At 35.7% G+C, this 27,993-nt stretch overlaps 1 protein-coding gene across 3 annotated transcripts; it reads left to right on the top strand.

Moving 5' to 3' along the window:
* The first annotated feature begins 1 nt into the window (after position 1).
* Positions 2 to 27,044, top strand: LOC135583061 (homeobox protein LUMINIDEPENDENS-like). Of its 3 annotated transcripts, XM_065089827.1 has the most exons (14): positions 2 to 415; positions 6,485 to 6,512; positions 13,323 to 13,453; positions 16,291 to 16,401; positions 16,540 to 16,742; positions 16,830 to 16,923; positions 16,995 to 17,088; positions 17,804 to 17,927; positions 18,479 to 18,530; positions 18,616 to 18,656; positions 18,787 to 18,875; positions 23,483 to 23,926; positions 25,203 to 25,783; positions 25,882 to 27,044. In XM_065089827.1, the coding sequence occupies exons 1-14, from the start codon at positions 230 to 232 to the stop codon at positions 26,836 to 26,838; spliced, it is 3,135 nt and encodes a 1,044-aa protein (XP_064945899.1). In that variant the 5' UTR covers positions 2 to 229; the 3' UTR covers positions 26,839 to 27,044. The 3 variants fall into 3 exon arrangements, with proteins under 3 accessions (XP_064945899.1, XP_064945898.1, XP_064945900.1); XM_065089826.1 differs by having other exon boundaries at positions 16,291 to 16,742; XM_065089828.1 differs by having other exon boundaries at positions 353 to 415; positions 6,485 to 6,546; positions 16,291 to 16,742.
* Positions 27,045 to 27,993: the final 949 nt, after the last annotated feature.

The following is a 27,993-nucleotide window of genomic DNA, read 5'->3' as shown; positions in this document are numbered from 1 at the left end:
TCAAGGCAAGGCAAGTCTAATTGTTTATTTCCGTCTTCTATATCGCCGGTCGTGTTTCGTCTCCTCGTGCTCATCCCCTTCCGGTCATCCCGACGTCATCGAAACCCTAACCCTAATTTTGTCCACTTTGATTGGATCGGAGCTTGCTACGGTTCGCGTCTCCGATCTGGGGCTCCCCTTATCCTCACCTTCCGGTCTCTGATGCGCGACCTCTCCGTTCGGGCCGGACATGGCGCTTGTGGCGGCGGACTCGGCGTGTGCGCTCGTGGAATTGGACAATGGGGGCCCGCCGGGGACATTGGCGCGGCTTCTGGAGTCCCAGAGGGAGCTTTTCCACAGTCAGATCGATCAGCTGCAGAAGCTTGTCGTCGCCCAATGCAAGCTCACCGGTGTCAACCCCCTCGCTCAGGAAATGGTAAGTTTGCGTCTTGAATTTAGGGGGTTGTTGGATATCACGTTTGTTAGTTTTGATTTCTTCGGTTAGTAAGATCAGAATGGTTGAAATGGATGGAAATATTGGGCTATGAAGCAACAAAATTTTGATTTTGATGCTTATGTTTTTAACTCTTGATGCATTACTAGCTATTTATTTGTTGTACGGATGAGTTTGCAGGCTAGGTGGACGATCTAACTCCCGTATTTTCTGTTCACACATGACTAGAATAAGAGTGATATTACTAATTCCGTACCTATCAGTTTAAGTTAGCTGTGGGAAGGACTTCAGTTATGATTTCAATAGGAATCTAGTAATGCAGAATTATCTTTCTAATTTTGGATACCGGGTGAGCTTTTTATATTCAATTTGGTAGATAAACAATTGGTTCTTCGTAAGCTCCTTAGTTGTCTAACGATTGTTGTTCCAGTAAAGAACTTTTGTGTTATTTTGACGACGTCACACCATCAAGGATGAGACATTTTAAATGGTCAGAAGGATATAGGAAATTATAGGAGTGATATGTTCATGATGTCAGCGTGAATGCACTTTGGTCTAATTGAAGACCTCATGTTTACTAATTTGGGTCATGATTTTGGTAGATTCTGATGTTCTGCTTTTCCTAATTTGTTACTAACAGAATTTGGAAATCAGAACCTTGCTATTGATTATAGTTCGTTGGGCCAGCTGTTCTCAGTCCAATCTGGTTCATTTGGATTGGGAGTGGCTGGTGTAGAGCCCTGCTGGCTAATTTTTCAGTTTTCTTCTAGAGATTATTGGTTGTTTGGGTGATTTTCAGTAAACCTCCAGCTGCCAGTTTGTGGACTACTAGAAGAAGATACAAGGAGAAGATGAGAACAAGAAGAAAAATATTAAGGAGAATGAGGGAGGACAGGAGAGTACGAGGAAAGAGAAGAATTGGTGGCCATGGGAGGAAAGAAGCCTCTATGATTGAATTGTGCTTGTTGGTGATTGTGCATGGCTGGTTGATGCTGGAGTAGGGAAGTAGATGGAAGAGGAAGGTGCTAGTTTCTTCTAACTCCGTTTAATATCTTGCTACTCACCTGTGATAAGTGGTTGTAGACTGCTCATCTGGCTATGTCATATTTTCAATTTAAAAAACAATTACTATATTATTTTTAAATAGAGTTTTAATAGGATATATGTACGGGGGTGGGATTCTTTCCTTGAACTTCAATTGACCAGACTTAGATGTGATTTGTTTAAGAAGGCACTTTGGTCACATGTTGGATTTCGGTCAAAACATCTTGACCCATTAGTAGGTTAGGTTCAGGCCAGTCTTACTGTTGCCTTGGTTGTATGGTACAACTGGATCCAAACTGACTCAAACCTATTTTGTTAAAAACATTATATAACATGCCTTGCAGCCTTGACCTCACAACCCAAGTTGTGTGGGTTTATGTTTTGGTTATGAAATCCTGTTGCCTGCTGGCGGGTTGATTTGTGTTCGAGCCCACCCTATGTTCCCTTACTATCCCATCTTAACCTGGTTAGATCCCTTCCATCTTCACTTATACGTGTATAAAATGTATATATGTATATATATTTATATACATATATACATATTATACATGTATATGTATATGTCCATGTATATTGTAAAATTGTAAAATTGCTTCTCGATCATTCTTAATGTGTCATTTTGATAATCCGTTCCCATCAATCCTAGGGATTCTAGGAATTAACCTTATTTTAGTCCCAATCTTGTGAATTTTTCTCTTAGTTTGATTTGAACCTTTGTTTTTTTTTTTTTCCCTTTTTTTGAGTTTGGTTTGATTCCTTGAGATTATTTTTTGGTACTATTTTATGAATATAATTGCAATTTTTTAATCCTGTTGAATGTTCTCTTGCCTAAAGCACCTTTATGAGACCATCATGAAACTTGTGATTTTTTGTTGTGTTGGACTCTTCCCAATTGGAAAAAATTTTAGGGGTTATTTCATAGCTGTCTACTTATTTATAGAGCAGGTCTTGATACAATGGTAAGGTTGTTTTTTTGTGACCTGAGAGATCATGATCGAGTTATGGAAATAACCTCTTTATATAAAAAGGATAATTGCATATATTGACCCTCCCCAGACCTTGGTAGGATCCTATGCACTGGATACATCAATTTTTATTCATTTTGTTATCTCTAAGCTGACTGAAGGTTTAAAATTTCGGCGGTATCAGTTGGTATGTACTGGTATTTACCAGTCTGATGGGCAACTGGTCCATGGACTGGACTATTTTGCTAGATTTGATATGGAACCAAGCGTATCATGTAAGTAGCCTACTGTGCTGAGCAGTCTAGTAACTAGCTGCTACTCACATGGCTCATGGCTATCAATTGATAAGTGTACCACTTGGTGACCCGATTCCTGCCACACTTCTAATAATAAAGCTGACCCCTCCCATTCTTCTTTTTTTCTTCCTGAACTGTAGTTTTTTATCCTCCTTTCTCTTGAGTTTTTCTTTTTATTTACTTTTTGAAATAGCTCTTATTTTGCTTCAAAATTTTTAAATAGCTTGGATTTCAATGAGTTTTTGCTTAAATTATGTCTTTGTTTTTCTGTAAGCTTCAATTGTCGTAGATCTACTTTAGTATAAGCTAGATCCACTTTAGTTTGGTGATTTTGGTCTAGATCTATACATATTTAACCTAGATTCATGATGGTCTGACCTAAATCCACCAAATCTACCCTATTACAAATTTCACGGTGATAATACCATGACACCGATTGGTCCTTGTTCGTAGAATTTGATGTGTCTTACAGAGCTAGCATAGTGATGATGGTTGCATTTTTCCAGCTTGATAGTCAGTGTAATTTTGCTTTTCAAATCCTCCTTGCCCAGCAGCATACTGCCACAATTGTAGTTAATGATAGACCATGATTGCTAATATTTATTTCATCAGTGACGTACTATATATTGATATCAGTTTCTGTGGGCATAATATCATGCATAGGTTCTTCAAAATTATAATTTTGATATGAGATTTGGCTACCTCTGATTGAATCATGGTGATCCTTCTAGTCGCAGGTCACTAATAAATTATGACACATTTATGAAAAAAAATAATATTTTGCTTTGTAATACATACATGTATAATATGTTCTCTTTAGCAAGGTATGCAGTTTCGAATAATACCTTCCGTACCGGATGGTACGCATTGGTTTGTCAGCTGACAAGTACACGGATCGCCCGTTATCGGACGGTATATATATATATATATATATACCGAGTGGTATACCGAACGGTATACCGCTCGGTATACTGTATCGTACCGTACCGAACGAATGCCGAAATGCCGGTACGATACGATATTTCAAACCTTGCTCTTTAGTACATTAATTGGGTTTTTATGTAAGTTTTCTTCACATATGATATGTAATAGATCTTAAAATCATATATGCATGCATTATTGAGCAAAAAATATCAAAAAAATTATATTTTTATTATAATTAATATAGGTTTGATTGAATCGATCTAATCAACTTGTACTAATTGGTTCTGACCTGCATTGACACTTGGTATGGGTGCATACCAGTAACATACCCGTCCTTTCAAGGACTGTTGGTGCCAGCAGCCTGAGATTTTAATGGTTAATTGACCTTTGCATATTGAAATTGGTTGGGCTTACATTCTTGTGCACTGTTCTTGTATGCAGAAGAAGATGTTGGAAAGGAAATCAAAGGAAAAAAAGCAAGATATCTTTGTGTTAATTCTTTTTGAGACATGCAACATTTATTGTAGTTATAAGTGAGCTATATGTGCACTTATTTTAGTCAATTACTTTCAAGTATAAAATGTAACTCAATTTGGGAACAGCTTGTTGGTATCAAGCAATCTAATGTAAATTCTAGATAATTAAAAATTCTATATTGGGATCCATCCACAAACCCTTTCCCACCACTGTATAGAGTAGCCTAGGTTTGCTTGGGTTTAGATCAGCCCTTGGCCATCAAAGAGGCTTGGACTGCAACTTGGGCTGCGTGGGTTGGGTTGAAGGTAAGCCTAAGTGCAACTTTTGTTTTTATTTCTTAGTTTGCATCCTGACCCAACTTGACCTCCTGCCTGGTGCTTTTAACCCAAGCACAAGCTGAGGTAGGGTCAGGTTGGACCTTTGGTTGCTTGGGTTGAAAGCTTGGAGGAAATACTGTAGAAAGGATCATGATTGCAGGAGCAATAATCACCTCCTTTTAATTTGGCATCATGATGAATTCAGAGTACAGTTACATAGAGAAATGAATATGTTTCCAGAAGGTCCACTAAAATCGTAGATCTTGCCTTAACATTGTTGCCATTGTGGATATATTCTTTTAGTGAGGACATCCGCTTCAATAGATCGACACAAGGCATGCACAATAAATAGAGATTCTGTCGGTAAGGGGAACAGAAGTGGAAGTTTGTACTCTTATGATTTTATGGGTGGCTATATTAGCGACACAACAAAGTATGGATGCTGTTGCACTGGGAGGGTGGCAAAAGTTTGTGGGAGGCATTGGATTGGTTGGTGGGCAGCTTCTCAGCTGCCATGGCAATTGGCTTCTTGACAAGTCTTGGGTTAGGGAGGATGAGCATATCCGATAGAGAGGAGTGATACAACTAGAGACGATGAAAAGCAGAGGGAGAGAATGGCAGTGGAGACAGAAATTGAAGAGGGTGTGTAAGTTAGGTGGCTAAATAAAGGATTTAGAATTGAGCTGATCTAATTATATTGTACATATTTAACTTAATAATACATTAATCGTATGATGGTCCGGGTTGTGATGGCCCTGGTTGTTCCACCCCTCAACCCAAGCTCAATCCAAGTCTAAACTGAGTTATCACTTTCCAGCCAGAGCCTGTTCACATGCACCGTCAGTGTTGGCCCAAGTTGATTTAGGGTTTGCTCGTTTGCATTGCAGCTTTAAAATAGGCCAAAAGATTGTCACAACAATTTGGTACAATTTATATCTTATTTTGCACAGTTGGTATGATATTTCAGTCTATTCGAGCAATATGATGCCTGCCGTGGTTGACTCTAATAGCTGTATGTATCTATGCATCTTAGTTAGGCTCTTGAAGGACTCCACAAGTCACAGGAGAGGTGGAAGTATAAGTTCATCTCAATTATGACTAATTTGATCCATATCTAGATGGAATAGAGGTGGTAAAAGACTTTCCTAACTGCTCCTAGTTGAGTTGGAGATGGGGTTAATAAGCCTTCTTATCTGGTCCTAGATTGATTAGCATAAGACATCTAATTTTATGGTATTTTAGATTGATTGATTAGGATAAGACATCTATGTAGTTTGTTAGTTACTTAAGTTTTGTTTGATCCATGGATGAAGGTAGGATATAGGTCCAAAATTAAGAGATCAGAGGTAGGCGGCACATCCTCTGCAGTTCATCCAAATTACGGGGGTATGAGTTCCGTGGTTGTTGAATTGTTCTATCCCTACTTGTTTGAGTTATTTTCTTGTGATGCTGCTTTTATCTATTCTTACTATTGTCTAATCAAATGCAATGGTTGTAGGCTTGTAGCATTGAGAAATAATTCATATTGTTGCATTTTCTCTTATCCTCCCTATGGATTCCTACCTGTTCACCGATATATAAACTAGTTACTCGATATCCCATAGAAATGCTGTGTGAACCTTGTGTTCATGTTTCGTATATTTTTTACCTTAATTTTCTGTGATGCTACTTGGTTTTAAGATGCATGAGCCAACAATGCGTTATGTACATTTTCTGATTTTTTACTTCTACCATCTAAACTTTCTGCTTCTACAAAGCAGTATGTACATTTAATTACAATATTTTTCTTTCTGTGGAGCTGTTATCATTCAAGTTTGTGGAAGCAGCAATGTACATGTTGCACTTATCATTGTTGTGGATTGTCATCTTACTTTTTGTTACATTGTCAATTTAATTTGTTGGGACTGAGCATAAGTCATCAACATTTATGCTCCTTAATCAAATAAGAATCATTGATCTGTATTTTTTATGTACACCCAATTTTAATCAAGATGGATGATAACTGAGTTCATTTTGGTTTGTCTGCAGGCTGCTGGTGCATTATCAATAAGAATCGGTGAGTTGTTGACTTCCATTTGGATGGCTCTTAGGTGACCATCTTTCTCTGCAGTTTATTGTTAACTTGAATTAGTTCAAAATTTTCCATCCCGTTTGATAATTTTATGCTCAAAATTATCGGAAATATAACAGTTAATTGTTCTCCACAATTTGAAGTTTTACTATGACAGCATTTGTTTCTATCTGATTGCAGATTAGTTGTACATAGCTTTTTGAATGGATTTCTTATATAAATGTAAGTCATTATTGAATCATTATACCTCTGCTGAAACCAAAATAAACTTTAGCAAGTAAGGCTTGATTATGTGGACGTGATTGGCTTAAATGCTGAAGACTTGAGTTGAAATATCAAAGATTCAAGAAAACTAATGTTCTTATAGGGTTTAAGCTACTCTGTGTTAGCATATTATTCATTGGAGGGTGAATGTGGAATGGGTGCGTGATTGGTTAGTAAAACTGTCTTAATTTCATTTGATTCAATACATGCAGGACAGAACCATATCATAAAAATAGAATACTAATAATAGATTTGAAGAAAAAATTGAAAGATAAGAATGGCGTATAAAAGAAAGAAGGTTACAAGTAGGAACACTGTAGAATATATTTGGAAGATGATGATATTGTGGAATTGACAATGTAAGTTGGAATATCGACAATGTAAGCTGGAATATCCATTGATTAAAATTCTTTCACGAAACTACAATACGGTGGGTGCTAAAGAAGATTCTTGTAAAGGTTATAGTGTAGCTTCACGAGAGAGTTACTGGTAGTGTGAGGAGTTCAAAAAACAATCACTATGAGAAGAACATGTTTGAAAGATTGATGGATTTTATTAAAAGTGAGAAATGTAGAAGATATTTAGCAAAATGAAATAGAGAAAATATACGTCGTTTAAAACTTACACATCCTATGATAACTTTTATGGTAAGCCTGGTAATAAGGATGGGGAAATGGTATGTTTTAGATTGCCAAGGCTAGGAATGTGAAGTGCAGAGAATAGATAGCATTAAATATTTAGATGTATAAAGGATACAGATGAAATAAGTGTTTGTTAACAATTTAAAGCTTAAGGAAAGATGGAGAATTTATTTTGAGAAATTATTCAGCAAATACTGTATATAACTTAGCTTTAAAGATAAACAATAATGATAAGTTTATAATTTTCATGTTTATTCTTAATACTGGGGCAATGAGGTAAGGGAAAAGGATGATAGTATCTTAAAGTGTAGGACCTATTTTAATTAAGTCTTGACAAAGTTGGAATAATATGTTTGACTAGTTTATTAACAAGAAGTTGAGAATTAAGATGATGTGAAGAGCTTTTTTGGTGTCCATTTATATGAACAAAAGAGATATTCAAAGTTACTTTAATAATTTAATTATAGAAGATCTAGACTAGTGAGTTACTGTATAAAACTTTGAGAAAGAATGATTGTAAGAACTAAGAAGAATAAGATACAAAATAATTTTTTTCAAAAGTCAGTTCCATTTTATGTTTGGAAGATCAACCAGGAAAACTATTTATTTATCAACACAATTAATAAAAAAATTGAGAGAAAAGAAGAAAGATTTGCATATGGTTTATTTTTAATTTAGAAAATATCTATGATAGATTTCCCAGATATTTTATTACGTTGAATTTATAAATGAAAGAAGTATCCAATAATTATGTTGGTTAACACAAATGCATAATAAAGTAGTCATTTGGTCTTAGGACACTAGGGAGTATGTCTTATGAGTTTTCTATGATCATAGGATTATATTAATTATTAGTTTTAAATTTTTATCTTTTCATATGAGTAATGAAAGAATTTATTTGCCATCTTTAGGATAGACCCTTCTAGTGTATGTTATATGTTGATATTATTGTTCTCGTTGTTGAGTATCCGGCTGGGATTAATTTGTTATTGGACAATCCTTGGAAACTAAATGTTTTGGATTAAGTAGAGCTGAGGTCAAATATAAGGAAATTAGTTTTAGCAATCTCAAGTTAAAAACTAAAGATGTAATTAAGATGGATGAATAAGAAGTTGCTGTGGTGAAGATTATAAGTATCTCAGATCTATTATTAAACACGAAGAAGAGATTGACAAAATATGAATATATAATATATAGAGTGTAAATTGGATGTTAAAAGGGGATAGGGATGCCAAGAATTTTGTTAATTCATTGTGTGACTCGATTAAAAGATATATAAGATGCAAATCCTCAATGTTTTATGGATTGAAGTATGAGGTAGTTAAAGTCTATTACAGAAGTTCGTGTAACTGAGACGAGATCATGTAATTGAGATGAAATTGTTGTGTTGAATGTGCAAATTACTTAAAAAGTTGTAACAAAAATGTTTTCATCCATAAACAATTAGATTTAAGGTTAAAATGAGGAAAAAACATCTAAGATGATTTGGACTTGTTAAACGAAAGCCTATGGATGTCATAGAGGAGGTGAATAGATTAGGATTAGTTTTGCAAAGGAGAGAGAGAATGACCTTAAAAATTACTAGAAATAATAAAATTAAATTAAATACTCTTTATTTAAGTCATGATATGTAATTTCGAATGGTATCACCTGGTACGGATGGTATGTACCAGTCCGACGACATACCGGTACGTTGACCGCTTGCTACCGGACCGACCGTGCTATAGTGCTACACTGTTACACTGTAGCAGTGCTACAATGCTGCAGTTAGAGGAAATTGCTCGGTAAGCCCTGGTGTACCGTTCGGTACGCTGGTACCATACCGTATCGAGCCAATCTCGAAACACCGGTACGGTACGGTATTGCATACCTTGATTTAAGTAGGATATTGCTTTGCACAAAACTCTGGTGGAGAAGTTTCATGTATTTGACTCCAAATAATGGGGACATTAAGGCTTGTCTTTGTTGGAAGTAATCTCATCTAGTTGGTTGGCTTTAAATCATGCTGTTGAGAGGATAGATCATGTCTCATTGGAGGCTGAAGTTTTAAATGGAATGATAGTGATAAAAAGAATTAAAATGTTATCATATGGGAAGATCCTGTGATTAAATCTTATTCAGTCCATGCATTAATATACAATTCAATTTCCATGTGTTGGGGTTGAGCTAGTCTTCGCATCCACACGTGAAGGGGTCTTAAGCCTTGGGTGAAATATGATCTGTATTCGTAAGACATGAATATTAGGGCCGGTAGATATTGACATATAAATGCAACCCAAATTTACAAAGTTCTTGAATTGGAAGCATATTTTACCAAAATTCTTTCATATCCAAAGAGATTTGGAAGAATATTTAATCTATTAAATTATCCAAAACTTAAGATTAATTGACAAGCAATTATTCAGGAAACAACCTCTTTGCTTACTTGGCATAGGCATAGGCATGTTCTGGTGTGTGACAGAATATATGCATAGCATAGGCATGCAATTCTCTGGCATGGCTCCCCATCACTTTTACATATATATTATTTGCAAAGTTTGGTTAAATATTTCAATTCCCTGTTGTCAACATGGCTGAAAATGTGAACTTACCATGCTTTCAACATAATTGAGTTTGTAAGAGGCATATATTTTGATGTAGAACAGGTTCAAGACAAAAAGAGAACATGTATTCTTTTTTATTTTAGAATAGAGCAAGGGAAAGAGATAGGTTGCTGAAGATAATAATTGTGAAAGATAAAATAAGAAAAGGATAACTATTAGATTCCCTTTGACTTCAAGATTAATTCTTAGGGATGAAGGTCTCAAACCTGTGTACTTTTTAGATTTGGATGATGGAAAAAATTGTAGCTTCACACTGTTCACACATAATGTGAAAACAAGGTCAATTCATTCAACATTCTAATGATCTTAAGTTATTATTGCTTTCCTCCTTTTCGTAGACCCTGAAGCAAAAGAATAAAAGGGAAATACAAAAACATGAAGAATACATTATAAAAAAATACATTTCATGAATTAAAACATATCATTTCTTTTTCTTAAGTGAAGATATATTTCGATATTTGTTTTGGGAAACAATCTTCTTTGAAAATTTATTTGTTTTGGATTCATAGGCTTCTTTCTCTGTAGATTCTTGAATCAAGAAGAAACTTTCTTGCAAGAATATGATTTTTAATTGAAACTAAAACTTATATCCTTTCTTTTCCTTTAGAATATTCAGTCATTTGTAATTTTTATTTATCTTGGTAACTCGTATAGGATTATGGAAGATGTTGTCATTTCTCAACTTATAACATTTGCAAAAGACAGCTAAAGTAATTGAAATTATTCAAATAAAGAACAAATTAGAATTGTATGTGGCTTCTTCTACTTAGGAACATATCTATAGTTTAAATGATTGAAAATTTGTTCTATGTTGATATAGAACATTATAGCTTAGCCAAAAGTTTTGTTACATTGGACAAGTTCATGACAAGCTGAGTGTTTATATATATATATATATATATATATATATATATATATATATATATATATATATATATATGTATGTGTATGTATGTATGTATGTGTATGTGTGTGTGTGTGTGTGTATATATATAAGAATAGAGAAAGATAAAAAGAGAGGAAGAAATAAATAATAATTATGATGATAATATATAAAAGATAACTACTTGAATCACTCTTAGTAAAGGGATTAACTCATAGGGGTGAAAGCCTCACACCTCCTTACTTCTCACACCACTCATGGAATGTGAGAAAAAGAAATTCAATTTACTTAATGTTCCATGATGTTTAGTTATAATATTTTACCCTTTTTACAGATCCTGAAGTATAAGAAGTAAAAGAAGAAACGTAAAAACAAGAAAAAATAAAATAAAGAAAATTACATTCCATAAATTAAAACAAATTAATTATCTCATGTTTTCTTATTTAGGGAATATTTATTTTCATATTTGTTTTTACAAACAATCTTCATACTTGAAGATATTTAGTTGAAAGGCTTCCTTCTTTGTCGATTCTTCAATTAACAAGAAACTTGTAAACATGATATCCTCACTCAAATCCAAGACATATGTCCTTTTTCTTTATAATTTTCAATCAAACCAGAAACTTGGAAGGATGATATCTTCAATCAAAACCAAGGCGTATGTTCTTTTTTCTTTAGAATTTTTAAGTAAACCTAATATCATCTTCTCCTATCTTTTATTTGGCTTTCGATTTCATTCTCCTAGTATTATTTTGATAACTATTGTAGGTCTATAAAAGATGTTGCCATATGGAAATTTATGTTATTTGCAAAATACAACTAAACCATGGTTTGCAATTTCATGTAGATTAGTCCTACTGATCGATATTTATCGGGCTAGGCATGAATCGATAGTGGACCGCCTCTCATTTTGGGAGGTTCAGTCCAATTAAAAAATGTCTTTGAAGGTTTAACTCACCAATTCATTTCGGGTCACAAACACGTAAGCTCTCTTCGCCATCTTGATGTAGAGAGTTGTACCTTAATTCCACCTATCCACCTGTGCCTGCCATGCGCCGCCGACCTCTTTTCCAATACTCCTCTTTTCCTTCTCTACTTTCATTGTCTCCTCCTCCTCTGGTAAGTCAAGACAGATCGTATCCGTATCAATCTAGCCATGGATTGGCATAGGTTCAGTACCCAAATTGCATTCTTTGCTCTAAGTTAATAAAATTCAATAGGCACTCGGGCGCTCGCCTAGGCGTTCGGGCGAGGCGAGGCCCGAGCGCCTCGCTTCACTTCCAGGCGACGCGCTTCAAAGAGGCACCGCCTGGGCGCTCGCCCAAGCCCAGGCGTCGGGTGCTTCGGGCGAGCGCCTAGGTTAAACCAGGCGACCGAACCAGCGTTTTAGGTCTGGTTCGGTCTCCAGTGCTTTAGTTGGTTCAATCGAACCAACTAAAGCACTGATATCAGCTGCCGCTGCCCAACCCTAACCCTGCTCGCGTTCACGTTGCCGCTGCCACTATCGCCGCTCGCCGCTCTCGCTCCCGCTCCCGCTTCCGCTACTGTCGCTCCCGCTGCCGCTCGCCGCTCCCGCTGCCGCTGCCGTTGTCGCCGCTGCCGCTGCTCACTTTTACCGCTGTCGCTACACCCTCGGTCTTCCCTTACACTCCTCTTCCTTCTCCTCTTTCGAAAGTATACTGTTAACAATATACTAGTAACAGTAATGTATTTGTATTTATTAGTTTAATAATATATTATTTTTGATTTTAATACTATTAAATAATTATATTTATTAATTATATTATATATTTTAATATTTTAACGTCTCGCTTCGCTCGAGCGAGCACCTAGCGCCTCGGGCATTTTTGGACCTTGGCGCCTTTTAGCGCCTAGCGCTTTTTAAATCACTGGTTACAATGATCTTGCATCACATTTTTCACCTTTTTTGCTTTGATTTAGAAGGACTTACAAATACAAACATTTCTGCAGTTAGGTTTTACTCAACATATATTTGCATCCTAGCCAAAAAACTGTATCACCACTTGGAAAGCTTGGCCAAACAGCAGTATTATCAATTCATTTTTTTCTAATGAAAAATTATAATATTTTGTTGATTTGTAAAACACTTTATCATTGTGTTAATGTTGTTTTTCATCTTGAATAGTTATCACTAGAGGTGCTTAAAGTTTTTAAACTTGCCTTTATGTCGACCCATTAGGAATGAATTACATCTGAAATGTAATTTTTTTTTTCTCTTCTCTGAATCCCCTTTTTCCTGACTTCTCTTTTGTTTTAAATTACTTGCTCTGTAAATCATGCATATGTGGTAATTTTTTCCTTGGATTTTTACAAGTTGCTTTTGATGCTGATGTAATGTGGAGAACTTGCTACCTGAAAACTGATATTGTGCAAGGTTTTACAGGAAAACGGCCAAGGGATTTGTTGAATCCTAAAGCGGCAAAGTATATGCAGTCAGTTTTCTCTATCAAGGATGCAATTGGGAAAAAAGAAAGTCGCGAGATCAGTGCTCTTTGTGGGGTTAGAGTTTCGCAGGTCCTTTTCTTCCAGCTGGGATGTGACTCGTCATTTCTATTGCTTCTCTTATGTATATGTCATTGTAACAACTATTACAGTGAGGATAAGTCGCATTTAGGTATGTTATATTGCATGCAACACAGAGAATAATGAATGGTTTGAGAAATGAAAAATAAGCAAGGATTTTAGTGGGTTGCATCAAAAAAATTGTGGTTCAAATTTTTATAGTCAGCTGAATTTATTTTTAAGTTTAATTTTCTTGAGGAACTTGTTCAAGCCATCTTTCACCCTTTTATCACTGGAATGACATAGCAGAAGATTATGAAAAATTTTAGATGAAGTTTATGCTGCAAATATTGTCATCATAAAAGTACTTCGGGCACAAATGCTTAGTCTAGAAATAAGATTTTCATCTGGAAATTGTTTTTTCTACACAAATGTAATTTATTTGATTTGGACCAGTAGATTGATTCTGTTTTCATCTATGAATTGCTGAATCTATAAGATATAGCATCTATTAGCTGACCAGAATATCATGTAAACTTGTGGCAGGAATATGCTATTTATGATGACAAGATGTCAATCTAAGGCATTGTAAGTACTAAGTAGTACAAATTATCAGTTTGTAGCCTGATTCATCTTGCTTACTCGGATTTCTACTCTTTGTTGTTTCATCATGGCTCTTCTCTCCTGATGTTCTTGACTTCTAGGTTGATGCTGCTCAATAAATATTTACGATATAAATAAGGCTCATTTTTCTTTTGGGTTTGGACAATTCTTTGAAACTTCTATTTCTCATGAAAGATTGTTCTTTTGATATTTTGCTTCTAAAAGACAATTAAAAAGAGACTTACGAAATTAAAGGGCCATAAGTTTCATAAGGATGAATAATTAGTCTACCCTTGTCTGATAAACTCAATGGAAAAGAATGATTTATCACTCTACATTCTGCTGGATATGTGTGCTTGCTGTTATCCATGTGTATCACTGAATGTTTGTAGAGGCACGCTGTAAATCAATTCCAAGAAACTGCTTTTACACATCCTGATTCATCTTGCTTACTCAGATTTCTACTCTTTGTTGTTTCATCATGGCTCTTCTCTCCTGATGTTCTTGACTTCTATAGGTTGATGCTGCTCAATAAATATTTACGATATAAATGAGGCTCCCTTTTCTTTTGGGTTTGGACAATTCTTTGAAACTTCTATTTCTCATGAAAGACTTTTCTTTTAATATTTTGCTTCTAATAGGCAATTAAAAAGAGACTAACGAAATTAAAGGGCCATAAGTTTCATAAGGATGGATAATTAGTCTACCCTTGTATGATAAACTCAATGGAAAAGAATGATTTAGCACTCTACATTCTGCTGGATATGTGTGCTTGCTGTTATCCATGTGTATCACTGAATGTTTGTAGAGGCACGCTGTAAATCAATTCCAAGAAAATGCTTTTACACATCCTGATTCATCTTGCTTACTCAGATTTCTACTCTTTGTTGTTTCATCATGGCTCTTCTCTCCTGATGTTCTTGACTTCTAGGTTGATGCTGCTCAATAAATATTTACGATATAAATGAGGCTCCTTTTTCTTTTGGGTTTGGACAATTCTTTGAAACTTCTATTTCTCATGAAAGACTTTTCTTTTGATATTTTGCTTCTAAAAGGCAATTAAAAAGAGACCAACGAAATTAAAGGGCCATAAGTTTCATAAGGATGAATAATTAGTCTACCCTTGTATGATAAACTCAATGGAAAAGAATGATTTAGCACTCTACATTCTGCTGGATATGTGTGCTTGCTGTTATCCATGTGTATCACTGAATGTTTGTAGAGGCACGCTGTAAATCAATTCCAAGAAACTGCTTTTACACATCCTGATTCATCTTGCTTACTCAGATTTCTACTCTTTGTTGTTTCATCATGGCTCTTCTCTCCTGATGTTCTTGACTTCTATAGGTTGATGCTGCTCAATAAATATTTACGATATAAATGAGGCTCCCTTTTCTTTTGGGTTTGGACAATTCTTTGAAACTTCTATTTCTCATGAAAGACTTTTCTTTTGATATTTTGCTTCTAAAAGGCAATTAAAAAGAGACTACTGAATTTAAAGGGTCATAAGTTTCATAAGGATGAATAATTAGTCTACCCTTGTATGATAAACTCAATGGAAAAGAATGATTTAGCACTCTACATTCTGCTGGATATGTGAGCTTGCTGTTATCCATGTGTATCACTGAATGTTTGTAGAGGCACGCTGTAAATCAATTCCAAGAAAATGCTTTTACACATCCTGGGATGACCATTGCATGGCACAGTATGTAACATAGTGTGTTGTTTGAGCATTATAATAGCATCAAAGTCATGTGAATTATTAGAAAGATGCTGAACAAAGTGAACTAAATATGATTTTCAAGTAATCTTTGTTAAGATTGTTTTTGCACCCTTTCAATGCTAGCATAAAAAGATGAATCCCCCATTTTTCTTTTTTTCTCATTTTCCTTTATTGGTGCCATCTGTCTTTTCTTGCAAATGTTATACATTCTGCTTAGTAACCAAGTAGAACCTCCCACATTGCTGACTGCCATTTCTTGGATTATGTGCTCCATAACATGCATGGCAAGATTTTTTTTTTTGATTGATATATCTCATGTTGGTTTACATCTCATAGTCATCTATAGTTTCTTTGCTTTATTTAAGCTTGTATTTTAGAGAAAATCATAAGAGCTCATAGTTGACAAGCAACTATAGAGTTGGTTGATATTGTACTTCCTTTCCATTCTCATCTTTCACACACACACAAAAAAAAAAAAAAAAGAATTGGGAATTAAAATACATCTTTACATTCTATGTTATAGGTCAGAGAATATTTTGCTGGTCAGCGCTCAAGAGTGAGAAAGCTTGTTCGTTTGTCATGCGAGAAAGTAACTAGATTAGAAGAATCCAAGACATCCAAAGAAGACCATTCGGTTAGTTTAGATCAGTCATTGCCTGTCAGCGAAGTGCCATCAGGAAATGCTGCTGCTTCTGATGCTTTTGTAACCGTGGAGCTTAAACAAGTTCCTGATAACACTGGCATTTTTGGTACTGTTAAAACTTACCAACAGGAGACACTGACTTCAATTGACCTTGTGAAAGAGGAAGGCCGTCCATCCTTGTTGCAGGAAGAAACTATTCCTGGTGTCAACTCTGATGATAAGGAATTCTTAAATAACATATTCAATTTGATGAGGAAGGAACAGACGTTTTCATCACAGGTGAAGTTGATGGAATGGGTTCTTTCTGTTGAAAACTCTGCAGTTCTAAATTGGTAATTTTGTACGTTGTTGTTTTGAACTTTTGCTTATAATTCAGATCATCCATTGAAACTGATCTTATATCTTTTACATGTAATTAGGTTTTCAAATAATGGTGGCATCACCATCTTGGCAACATGGTTGAGCCAAGCAGCTGTTGAAGAGCAAACTACTGTGCTTCTTGTCATTTTGAAGGTTCTGTTTTATGTGTTTGAAGAAAATTGCTTTATCATGAGTTTCTGAATTGAGGTGATATTTTCATTCAGGTTCTCTATCACCTGCCCGTACATAAAGCTTTGCCAGTGCATATGTCTGCCATAGTGCCAGTTGTTAACAGGCTGCGGTTTTATAGGACATCAGGTGTGTACTCACTATGAGTTTCAATGAGACATAATTAAACTTTAAAAAGTGTAGGAAGTATATATAATATAAGGTCATAAGAATAACAGTGAATGAGTTTTCAGGTTCATCTTTTCAATGTATTCTGGTAATAGTTGAGCAGTAATCTTTAAATCCTATAAATCTGTGCATCCATGGATTGATGATAAGATTACATCAGATTTGGATGGCAAAATTGAAGTTAACTCACAGTGGTTGTGCTTTGTTTCTGGTATTAGTGTGGGAGACTTGGCCTTACATCTGGATGAGAAAACTAGTTCTTTACATGTCTGTGGGACATGTCCACTCGCCAGATAGGAGATTGGCAAAATTTAACGAGGTTGGTCCTCAAATTGCTTTGCTGTAGAAGATGTCAATGGGCCGAACAAACTTGGCATAGGTTGATTTGATTTGCTTAGAATCACAAAACCCAAGGCTAAACTCAACCTACTCATGGTTCTGGTTAAAAAGAGAAACCAAACTCTAAGTGATTCTTATTTCTCATGCTTGACCAGACGAACACTTTGACAACTTTGAGGAAATTAAACTCTTTCTTAGGGAATGCTACCTGATTTTAAGCATCCAGTAATATTTCTGTTTATTCCTTTATTAAACATATTTACAGTTTAGTCCTTTTCTTTTTCTTTTATTCCTTACAAATACTTATTGGAACTCACTCATCTGATTTGGAGATCAGACATATCAAACAGGGCAAGGGTCCTTCTTTCACGATGGAGCAAAGTGTTCATTAAAAGCCAGGCTTTGAAGAGACCTTTTGTTAGTTCCTTCAAGACAACAATGGAGGCGATTCATAAACAAAGGTGTGTATTCCTTTCTACTATGTAGCAAGGTATGCAGTTTTGAATAATACCGCCCGTATCGAGCGGTACATACCGGTCCGTCAGCTGACCGGTACACGGACCACCCGTTATCGGACAGAATATATATATATATATATATATATATACATATATATTAATATATATATACATATATATTTATATTTATATATAAATATTTTTATAAAAGGTGACATCGCCTTTTATAAATATATATATATAATATATATATATATATATCGTACAGTACCGTATCGTACCAAGCAAATGTCAAAACTCCGGTACGGTACGATATTTCAATCCTTGCTATGTAGTATTTCATTCCATAGTGTTAGTGTTCTTTTACAACTTGTGTGACTGTGGTTTAGGTCACAAAAACAACCTCTCTGCTTGCAGGGTTGAGGTTGTGGATATTGAGCCTCCCAAAACTCAGCATTCATGGGAGTCTCGTACATTGGGATGCACTTTTTAAATATTTTATTCCATTCTTCCTTCTTTCACTATCTTTAACTTCAATGTTTCTTGTGTGGCAGGATGAGTGGATTTCTTAATGATGAGTTATTGCAGGCCAAACTTGACATTCCTGTGAGTATTTCTTTATAAAACACATCATATCATCTTTCTATTTGAATATGGAGACTTGATTTTTTTTTTTCTTTCTAAATGGTAGGAAGATGTTCTTGCACTTACAGAAGATGCTGAAACAACCAAGTATTTTCTTGCTGCAGAACAGTCAGATAATTAGTGTTTTTGAGTTGCTTTGTTTTTGTTAATGGTTGAGGGTATAGATGAAGCTAACTTCCATATAAATGATTAATACTGCAGTCTCTCTCCCATGCAGAACAATAGAGCCTAAACAAACACTGAAGCTGCTTCCAGCATCTGGTGCTGACTCAAGTAAGAAGCATGATCGGAGTGTCTCATCAACCAGTATCCATCAGCTAAATACTCATTTTCCTAATCTACTTTATTGTCCAGTACTTGATTATCCATTATATAGAACTACTGCTACAATAATTTTGTGAAGTTATTTCTCGATGAATCTCATACATGAGGTTTCCATTAGCTTCTGATTTTCAAACTGTCATCTGGCATAACTAAAAGTGTTGGAAATAATAGGTTACTGCAATATTCAGCCTGTTTTGCTATTAACTTGATAAAAGCATGATCTTTTAAGTTGATTTGAATTCTAGAATGGTACCATGTGATTTGTAAAGTGATGTAATCTATTCATACTTGATCAGTCCTCTTTTTAAGCTTGGACTCTAATTAAATATGCTTTAAGCATAGTTTGTTCAACTGATCAGTCCTAAACGAGCTTTATTTCTAGCTGACCTTTACATGTGTGTGACTCGAACAGCTTGATAAGCAATTAGCCCTGAATGCATGTTGACTTGGACAAGTATGAGCTTGACTCCTTAATTAACTATTATTAAACATCAGATTAGCTTGATTGAATTTATGCTGTAATTAAAATTTCAAATTTATATTTAATATACATGCAAAGAAATATGTAAAGCAAACTCCCGTCAAGCCTGGCCATCTTCAGGTGCAGAGACAAAGTCAAAATTGGGCCTATATATAATTATTCAAGCCAAGCTTTGGGATTGGCATGGTACCAATGTACTGGGTGGTATTGTTTGGGCATTATACCTTCATGTAAGTTTAATATCGACCAAGACCTGACCATATGTTTGATACCAATTGGACCAGTAAGTATCAGTTGGTATGATATTTGTCATGCCTCAAAATCTGGAGGATGTGACAATCTACCAAATGGCCATGGGCTAGTTTAGATCAGATCTGACCCTATTTTCTTTCTTTTGAATCCATCTAACCATGGTGTAACCATAATCATTTGTGTGGACACTTGCATATATTTACTTGTCTTATTATACTATCCTTATTTTACTTAGTATAACTAAAATCAAGGACTATCCTACTGTCATATTGCCCGAAACTGAAACGACCAGTATGTTCCGGTCCACTGGACGATCGCGGATCACCTGGTTTCAGGCAAAATGCAAGAAGTGGGGATGTACAGCTTGATATGCCCCTATGTTGCCCGTTACGGTCGTAACTCAATCGTTACCGACCTATATCGATCAAATCTAATAAAATCAGGGTCTGATCAAATTGACTGTTGGACCTTGGTTCACCCCTTTTAAAAGCCCCTCCCTCCCCCTCTTTGACTCTCCCTCACTCTCTTTTTCCCTCTCTTTCTCACTCTCTTACACTTTCTCACTTCCCTCATCACATATATATAAGTTGCTTCCGTTAATTACTTGTTTCCACTAATAGTCTAACATATCAACTCATATCCTTATATGTGACTTTAGATTAATGGAAGCAACAGAGGACCATATAACAAAGTTGCTCCTCAAGGATTCAGAAAAGATAAATTCACTATCTCCTCCTCAGAACATAGAATTCCATTCATTTGACTCATTTACATTCTATTTTTATTGAAATCGAATAAAAGTACCATTAAATTTGGATAAAAACCCTAAAATTTATTTTTTAAAAATGATTTTTCTATCATTTCAGGCCTTTTTTCTGAAATTGAGTATGTATAGACGTGACGTATGTCCCAAGACCGTTACCACCGGTCGCCATGAGATGATGGTCTTTGACTTTGTTAATAACAAATGCTAGATTTAGAATATTAACATAATACAAGAATGAACATTATAAAAACATCATCTAATTATTTCATATTTTTAGATCATTTTTTAATATTAAAAGTCTTCAATGGACCTTTACCATAAAGTCCTTTCAGGGACATGCAGAACATCATGATAATTATCCATGTATATTTCAATGAGTTACATGTGGAGATGGGGTGGTGAGGGTGAGACCGTGAGAAAAAAATCATTAAGTGGACAAGCCTCCTTAGGTGGGTAAACAAGATTTTAAATATATTTAAGGATATTTACAAGACATCAATATAAACAATACATGTATTTTACATAGTCAAATCAATATATACAAAAATAAGAAACCATTCATATTCATTATGTTCATCATCATATTTAGGTGCATCTACTTTTTATTTCTCCTTTCATCTTATACTTAGGTATGTACAAACCCCAAGGGAATCAACCTCATCCCCTGGACAATATTTTTGGTGAACTTAAGGTAGACTTAGACGCCATCCATCTTAGATTTACCACCACATTTGATTAAATTTTCTACTTAAGTCTACAAGGTTATTAATGTGTATCACTCATATTACCTCATTGCCTCTGTCTTGGTGGATTTAAACATCATCCTTTCGTCGATCCGAAGCTTTAGCATCCTTGGAATCTACAATGAGGCATAAGCTTTTGTAGGTGAATTATTAAGAACCTGTAAGTATATATATATATATATATATATATATATATATATATATATATATATATATATATATAGTATTTTCGTATTTTATATTTCATGTCAATTGTTAAAGCATATGCTGATTTCATGATTAAAGCAACAATAGATGAAGCAAATTTTTTATAGCTCGCAAATCATGGTGCACACAATCTAGAAATGAATATTATCAAGCATTTACAACAAGGCAAATAACTATAGAATATCATTTTATTCAATCAAGACATAAAATACACATTCATCCATATTTGATATTTAAAATAACATTTATTACTTTATTAAATAACTAAAAACATCTTTAGAAAAACCTAATTAAAAACCTAATTAGGTTGACAAGCCACTTACCTCAAGTCGAAACATTGGTGAATCATGTGATTTTCTGATCACCTTAAATCAAATTCTGCAATGTTTAGTCATGCTTTGTTTTTCTGCAACACCACTTTTCTTGTCATTTGGGAGCTGCACAGCTTTTCATCTAAAGAGTTGTAGATATCACCTCACACTATCGGCCACAATATCTTAACGTAGTGTAACTTAAAGCTTGTTGGAATATCTTGGTATTGTCCGCTAATAGAGAGGCAGTGCCTCCAATGCCTCACGTTTACCACTCTTTTCTTTTCTTTTCTTTTGTTCCATCTTTTCTCTGCAAGAGTCAGCATATCATTAGCATTACTTCCAAAAGGTGTTTGTAATGATCCTCAACAGGTACCCATGCTTAGCCTGCTCAAAGTAAGCTGTCACACCATCCATTCCATATGTGATTCCTTCAAGAATATCACCTACTTTCATCTTTTCCAAATAGTATCTGTAATTCCTCGGTGAGTGTTGGGGATAATTTAACATATTTTGTCCATCTCTTATATAAGTTGTATCAGGAGCTTCATGTTGTTCTTGTGTTATTTGGCTATTATTTAGCCGAACATTAATTTGTTTGAAATTTAGATCTGAGGAGATTCCATATACTTTTCAGGTGGTATAATATTGGACGTGTATTACTTGATTTGATCATAAGATGACCAACTCAGATTTAACCCTCTAAACATGTTGGGTCTTAGTCTAAAATCATTGCTAAAATGTAAGCTTGGATGGTCTTTGATCATAAATGAATTGTTCCAGATCCAGTAGTATTTTTGTTCTAGAAAAGGTAGTACTATATTGTGGTCCCAATTTTTTTGATAACTGTAAGATTAGTCATGGCTTTTATGTAACAAGCTTTTGTGGTAGGAATCAAGAACCTTTGAATTTAAGTATTTATGATCTCAGAAGATTCTATACCACTAGATCCTCTATGTTCTCAGAAGATTCTATACTATATTGTGGTCCCAATATTTTTGATGATAACTGCAAGATTAGTCATGCCTTTTATGTAACAAGCTTTTGTGGTAGGAATCAAGAACCTTTGAAATTAAGTATTTATGTTCTCAGAAATTCTATTCCACTAGATCCTCTGTAAAATTTTCTTTTGTTTTGTTTGCAGATGTTAGTATTTGGTGCAAGAAAATTAAGATGTCATCTCAAAGTTTGCCAACTATATAACCAGTGGTTTAGCTTTTTCTCTTTGCTTCATCTAGACCTATTCAGATCACCTTCTCTTTCATCCAACCTTATGAAACAATATTACTGTATCAGTGCATCAAAAATATTCCTAATGAGTTTAGGTTAATATAAGCTGTTTGATCTTGACTAGCGGAAATTAGATTAGTCATGTAAATGTCAAATGACTATTTGAATAATATCAGCTCCATGAATCATATGGTATGAGAGTATCATTATGCTTATTGCATCATTGTCTCCTTTTCTGTTGAACTCATTGAATTTTATCGTTGTCAAGTGTTTCAGTGGGAACCTTTTGCAATTATTAGCTTTTTACCAATTGTTAACCTTCTGTAGAAGCACATGACATTGAATGTAGAAGTAGAATGTGTTGGAGATTTATCCAATTTCTGGTAAATGTACAATATTTTTGCACGAGCCACTATCCTAATCAGGTACAATATGTACATCATTAGAGCCTTGACATGCTACATCGTTACAATTAATAAATTGGACTGTAAATTAGTTGTGAATTAACTAATAGTACGAACTGCTGCTAGTCCTGCATCTCTCCTTCAATATCATGTCGCTAACTGTTTGAACATTATAATTTCCTTAGCAATTGACAGAATCCAAAGAACGCAGAAAGGTTTTGTTGGTGGAACAGCCTGATCATAGAGCTGCAGGTAGAAGTGCGCAGGTTGTACGAGCAGTATCAGCAAATCATAGCCGTCCAATGTCAGCTGATGATATACAGAAAGCAAAGTTGCGTGCAATGTTTATGCAACATAAGTATGGAAAAGTTGATCCATCAAGTAGTGGAAGTAAGTTAGAGAAAATTGAAGATCCAAAGGCACTTTCTGCATCTCAGATCAACAATGTATTGTCTGAATGTAAAGCACCTCAAGATCCTCATCTGATTAAAGAGGGAAATAGCATCCGAATAGTTTCCACAAAAGATAATCTTCTCAGTGAGTCTGAAACTGCTAGCAATTCAAATTCAAATTCAACTTCTAAGCAAGACTGTTTGGGAATGCTGAATTGCAAGCCAATACAATGGAAGATTCCACGAGGTATTTTCTATTCTCTTTCTGAATATGAGTATTGACATGGGTGAACCAGTAAGCTTTTTTAATCAAACTTTCCCATTGTGTGTCTGAATAATCACAATTTATTATATGGTTCATTAGGACTCTGACATTCCTGTTTGCATTTACTTGGTTTTGGCAAAAGATTACAAAGCTAAACATGCTCTGATTTTGCTCTTATGCTAGAATTTCAAGATATTATCCCTGCATTAGAATCAGCATAAGAAATGAGAATCATTATAAATATTTTTTTAGAATATCCAACATAACAGTGTTGCGTATGGTACCGTTTGTTTTCTATCATGCTTGAGGTTGAATTGCTTCACTGAAATCTGTAATATTCTTTTATGGCATTATGGTATGCTGCATATTGCTCTCATAGATTTGGGTTCCTGAATTCAACACTTACACCATGAGTTAGTGTAGGGGATTGTCGTTAACATTGATATTTAGGCCAAGATATATTTTGGTTTGGAAGCAATTGGAAAGATGGAGGTATCTTTAGTCGAGTAAAGTTTATTGTTTATTATGGTTAATCCTTGTCGGGATGCAAACAATATTTATTTAAGGGTTCTAAAAGTAGATATATTGAACATGTGATCATCAAGAACGAATTAGTTGTATAATATTTTGCATCTGCTGGCTTATCTTTTGTTCCTAAAAGGATATTGTACATGAGAAAATAAATGTGCCATTAAAATGCTATTGATGTCACAATGATTGTGCTTATATCCAACAATCGTTGGACCAAATGATTGAGTGGACCAACAAATTATCTACAAGTGCTTTTGTTTATATCCTCAGCTTATAAATTTTCTAACAAGAATCAAGTCAAAATTAGGAGGGTTTGACATACTATATACTGATTAAATTTTTAGTTAAGTATCTGCATCTATGAGAGTGCTGATTGAAATAATGAATTATTCCTTGTCAAGTTTGACATAAACTCTGGACAGCTGACTTATAAAAATAGACATTCCAGAAAGCAGCCATGCATATTCTTCATTGAAATCTTTGCAAGAGTCCTATATTTTTCATTCTCTGTCAACTCTGATCTTGTTGCCAGATGTTCCAGAGCAGAACATACATGTAAATACCACTGTAGGAGAACTGCATTGAAAGTTTTGCCTTGGTTCGAATCAAATCTTGACAAATGTTACGGGGAGAACTATAACGAATAATAGTCTGCATGAAGGGTTTGAAATGGATGCCTTATCGCAAATCATTCTAAAAGTTTCTTTCGTCATATTTCCTTACGCAGAGACACAGATAAGTTCTACATGGAGTATGGGTGCAGGGGAGGACAGCAAGGAATTTGATGTCCAAACACAGAGAAATCAGCGAGAGAAAGAAACATTCTACTCATGCCTCCAAGACATCCCACCCAATCCAAAGGAACCTTGGGACAGAGAAATGGATTTTGATGATACCTTGACACCAGAAATCCCAACTGAGCAGCCACCGGATGCTGATGCTGAAGAAGGCTCTTCATGTGCTCCTATTAAAGATGCTGAGGAAGCCCCTGCATCCAAGGCAGCTGCTGACATCACCTGTGCTTCACCAATCAGTGATGGGCCTCCAGAGCCAGACCTTGAGTTGCTAGCTGTGCTGCTCAAAAATCCAGACCTCGTCTTTGCTCTAACTTCCAACCAAGGAAAAAGCTTGACTAGTGAGGAGATGGTGGTGCTGCTGGATATGCTTAAAAGAAATGGTGTTGGATTGACTGGTATGTTGAATGATTTGGCACACCCGAAGGTGAATAGTTCTCATAAAACAAGATCCCAGGAGCAGGAACCACCAACATCTCTTCCATCGCCAACCCCTCCTTCAGAAGCTGCAAGAGTGAGACTTCTGCTAACTACCGTTGCAACTGCAATTCATTTGGTCTTATGCTATTTTGCATGTTGTCAAGCTCACCATTTGTTCCTATTTGCTTGCAGAGTGGTTGGAGGTCAGATTTTCGAGCCTTTTCAAAGACTCCAGTTTTGCAGCCTCATTTTTCAGGCAACAGAACAGCGGCAGCTCTTACTTCTGTGGTTTTGCAACCCCCTCCTGCTACAGTTTTTCCAGTGGTTTCTGGGCCTCAGACTCCTGGTTTAGTATCACCTGCTCAGGCACCAGCAACAATATCCTCAGTGCCAGAAGGGATGATGATGAATGATTCGACAACTCGAAATCTTCCACCCATGAGTTTGCTTCCAACCAGGACCCCAGCCCCTTCTCCACCTTCCCAAAAAACATCCATCAGATATCCGTTGCAGCAGACGAAAGTTTTTAACTCTGATTTACCCAGTAAACAGTACCCAGTCACCAAGACAACCTTCATTTCCTCGATCCCTCTACAGGAATCTCTTGGTCACAGCTGCACTACCATGTCATGTCTGCCTGCATTACCTGCTTTGCCCCACAATCTACAAAGACCACAATTTCTACCAAAGGCTGAACCGTCAAAAGTTTCCCCCATACCTCCCACATGGCCTCCCGTATCAGGTGCTACTAAAGTTGTGAGGCAGGATACGACAGCCCATCAACTTATTTCTCAACCAAATGGTATACTAGAGGCTGCTGTGCCCAACCAACAATATGTTCCAATCCAAAACAACTGTAGCACATACCCCAGTGGGACCGTGTCACAGGCCCACATGCTTCCCGGCAGCCTACGAGGAGATAGGAATGGGAGCCTCCATGGTGATGGCGGTTCGCTGGGATCGACTGAGTTCCCAGCTGGGTGGAGTTATAATGATGAACCAAGAAGGGATAATAGGTCAAATAAGATGCCTGAATGGTCCAGGCAGTGGACCACTGAGAATTGGGATCGCTACAGGTCTGGTGGTGGTGGTGGTGGTAAAAGGTGGCAGGATCATGGACATGGACATGGACATGGACGGCAGAGATGATCTTTTTGTGTATGGGTTGACGGATATCTGTTGGTGGCAGTCACCCTTTCACAAGGTTCCCTCTTGATAATTTTTTTCCTTCTTTTCTTGTAATAGATGATAACCATGGATGGGTAGGTGATTGATTCCTGAGTTACAAATGTGTTGAAATCGAACATTCCGTTCCAATTGCCAATTAATGAAAAGAATTAAAATGTCGTCATCAATTTGGATCGAACAAGGTTATGCCTGGTGGCTGATGACTGATTTTTTTCTTTTCTTGTCCACAATTCCTTTTTCTAGCCCGGTTTACTGGATTTCTTGTGTTTTCTTGCACTCGGATACTTCTCTCCATCCAGTGCCATGTCTACGATGCAATTAAGAAAGCCCACAGATTTGTTGTTGTATGAAGTCCCGACTCTTTTGATGTATTGTGTGTTTTCTGTAGTTCTTTTCTAATCCATTCCTTCTCACAACTGAAATTGAATCGACACTCGTGAGAATCAAATGTGGATTGGCTGAATCGGATTTGAAGTAAAAGTCATGGTTGCTGATAGGCGCTCGAGCACTCAACACGTAGGCGTTCGTTCGGATGAGATGAGGCAGAGTGGCGAGCATTGAATGCGTCAAAACAATTCTAGCCTAAGATTGTGTCTATTCTCGTTGGATGTTGCTGGGAACCTGAGAGAACAAAACAAGTGGGAGAGAGCCTGCTTTTTATCTCTACTGCCACATATATCTCAATAATACCATGATATATCTCTCCCTATTTCATCTAATTGGTCTGTCATATGCTTCTCATTACGCAAGTTGTAAATGTCATACAGAGTCTGTATGCTTCTTATACCTTTTTTTTCATTAGCAAACAAGCAAAAAGTATGATTGAAGCAAACCTTTTTCTGGTCTTTTTCTAATTATTTGTCATAAAGATTGAGATTAGCCAAATGCCTATTAGATAGCAGCATATCTTCTCGTTTAAATTCATAAATTCAATCTCATGACGTCCAACTGAACCATGTCCATATTGATAATAAGATATTTCATTATGTCTTGACGTAATTGAGATAACATGAATAGAAAAAAACTTATGAGGTTCATAATAGACAAATTTGATGAATAATAAGTAGTTTGACAAAGTTATTATATTATTTTGTATATTTTTATTTGAGAAGTGAT

Source organism: Musa acuminata, chromosome BXJ1-11, assembly GCF_036884655.1.
Source record: "Musa acuminata AAA Group cultivar baxijiao chromosome BXJ1-11, Cavendish_Baxijiao_AAA, whole genome shotgun sequence".
Classification (NCBI taxonomy): domain Eukaryota; kingdom Viridiplantae; phylum Streptophyta; class Magnoliopsida; order Zingiberales; family Musaceae; genus Musa; species Musa acuminata.
This window is presented reverse-complemented; position numbering and strand designations above follow the sequence as displayed.

Coding starts and splice junctions, on each gene's coding strand:
- LOC135583061 (XM_065089826.1), top strand. CDS start 230: ATGGCGCTTGTGGCGGCGGACTCGGCGTGTGCGCTCGTGGAATTGGAC. Junction 18,657..18,786: donor GAAGATGCTGAAACAACCAA/GTATTTTCTTGC, acceptor TCTCCCATGCAG/AACAATAGAGCCTAAACAAA. Junction 18,876..23,482: donor TCGGAGTGTCTCATCAACCA/GTATCCATCAGC, acceptor AGCAATTGACAG/AATCCAAAGAACGCAGAAAG.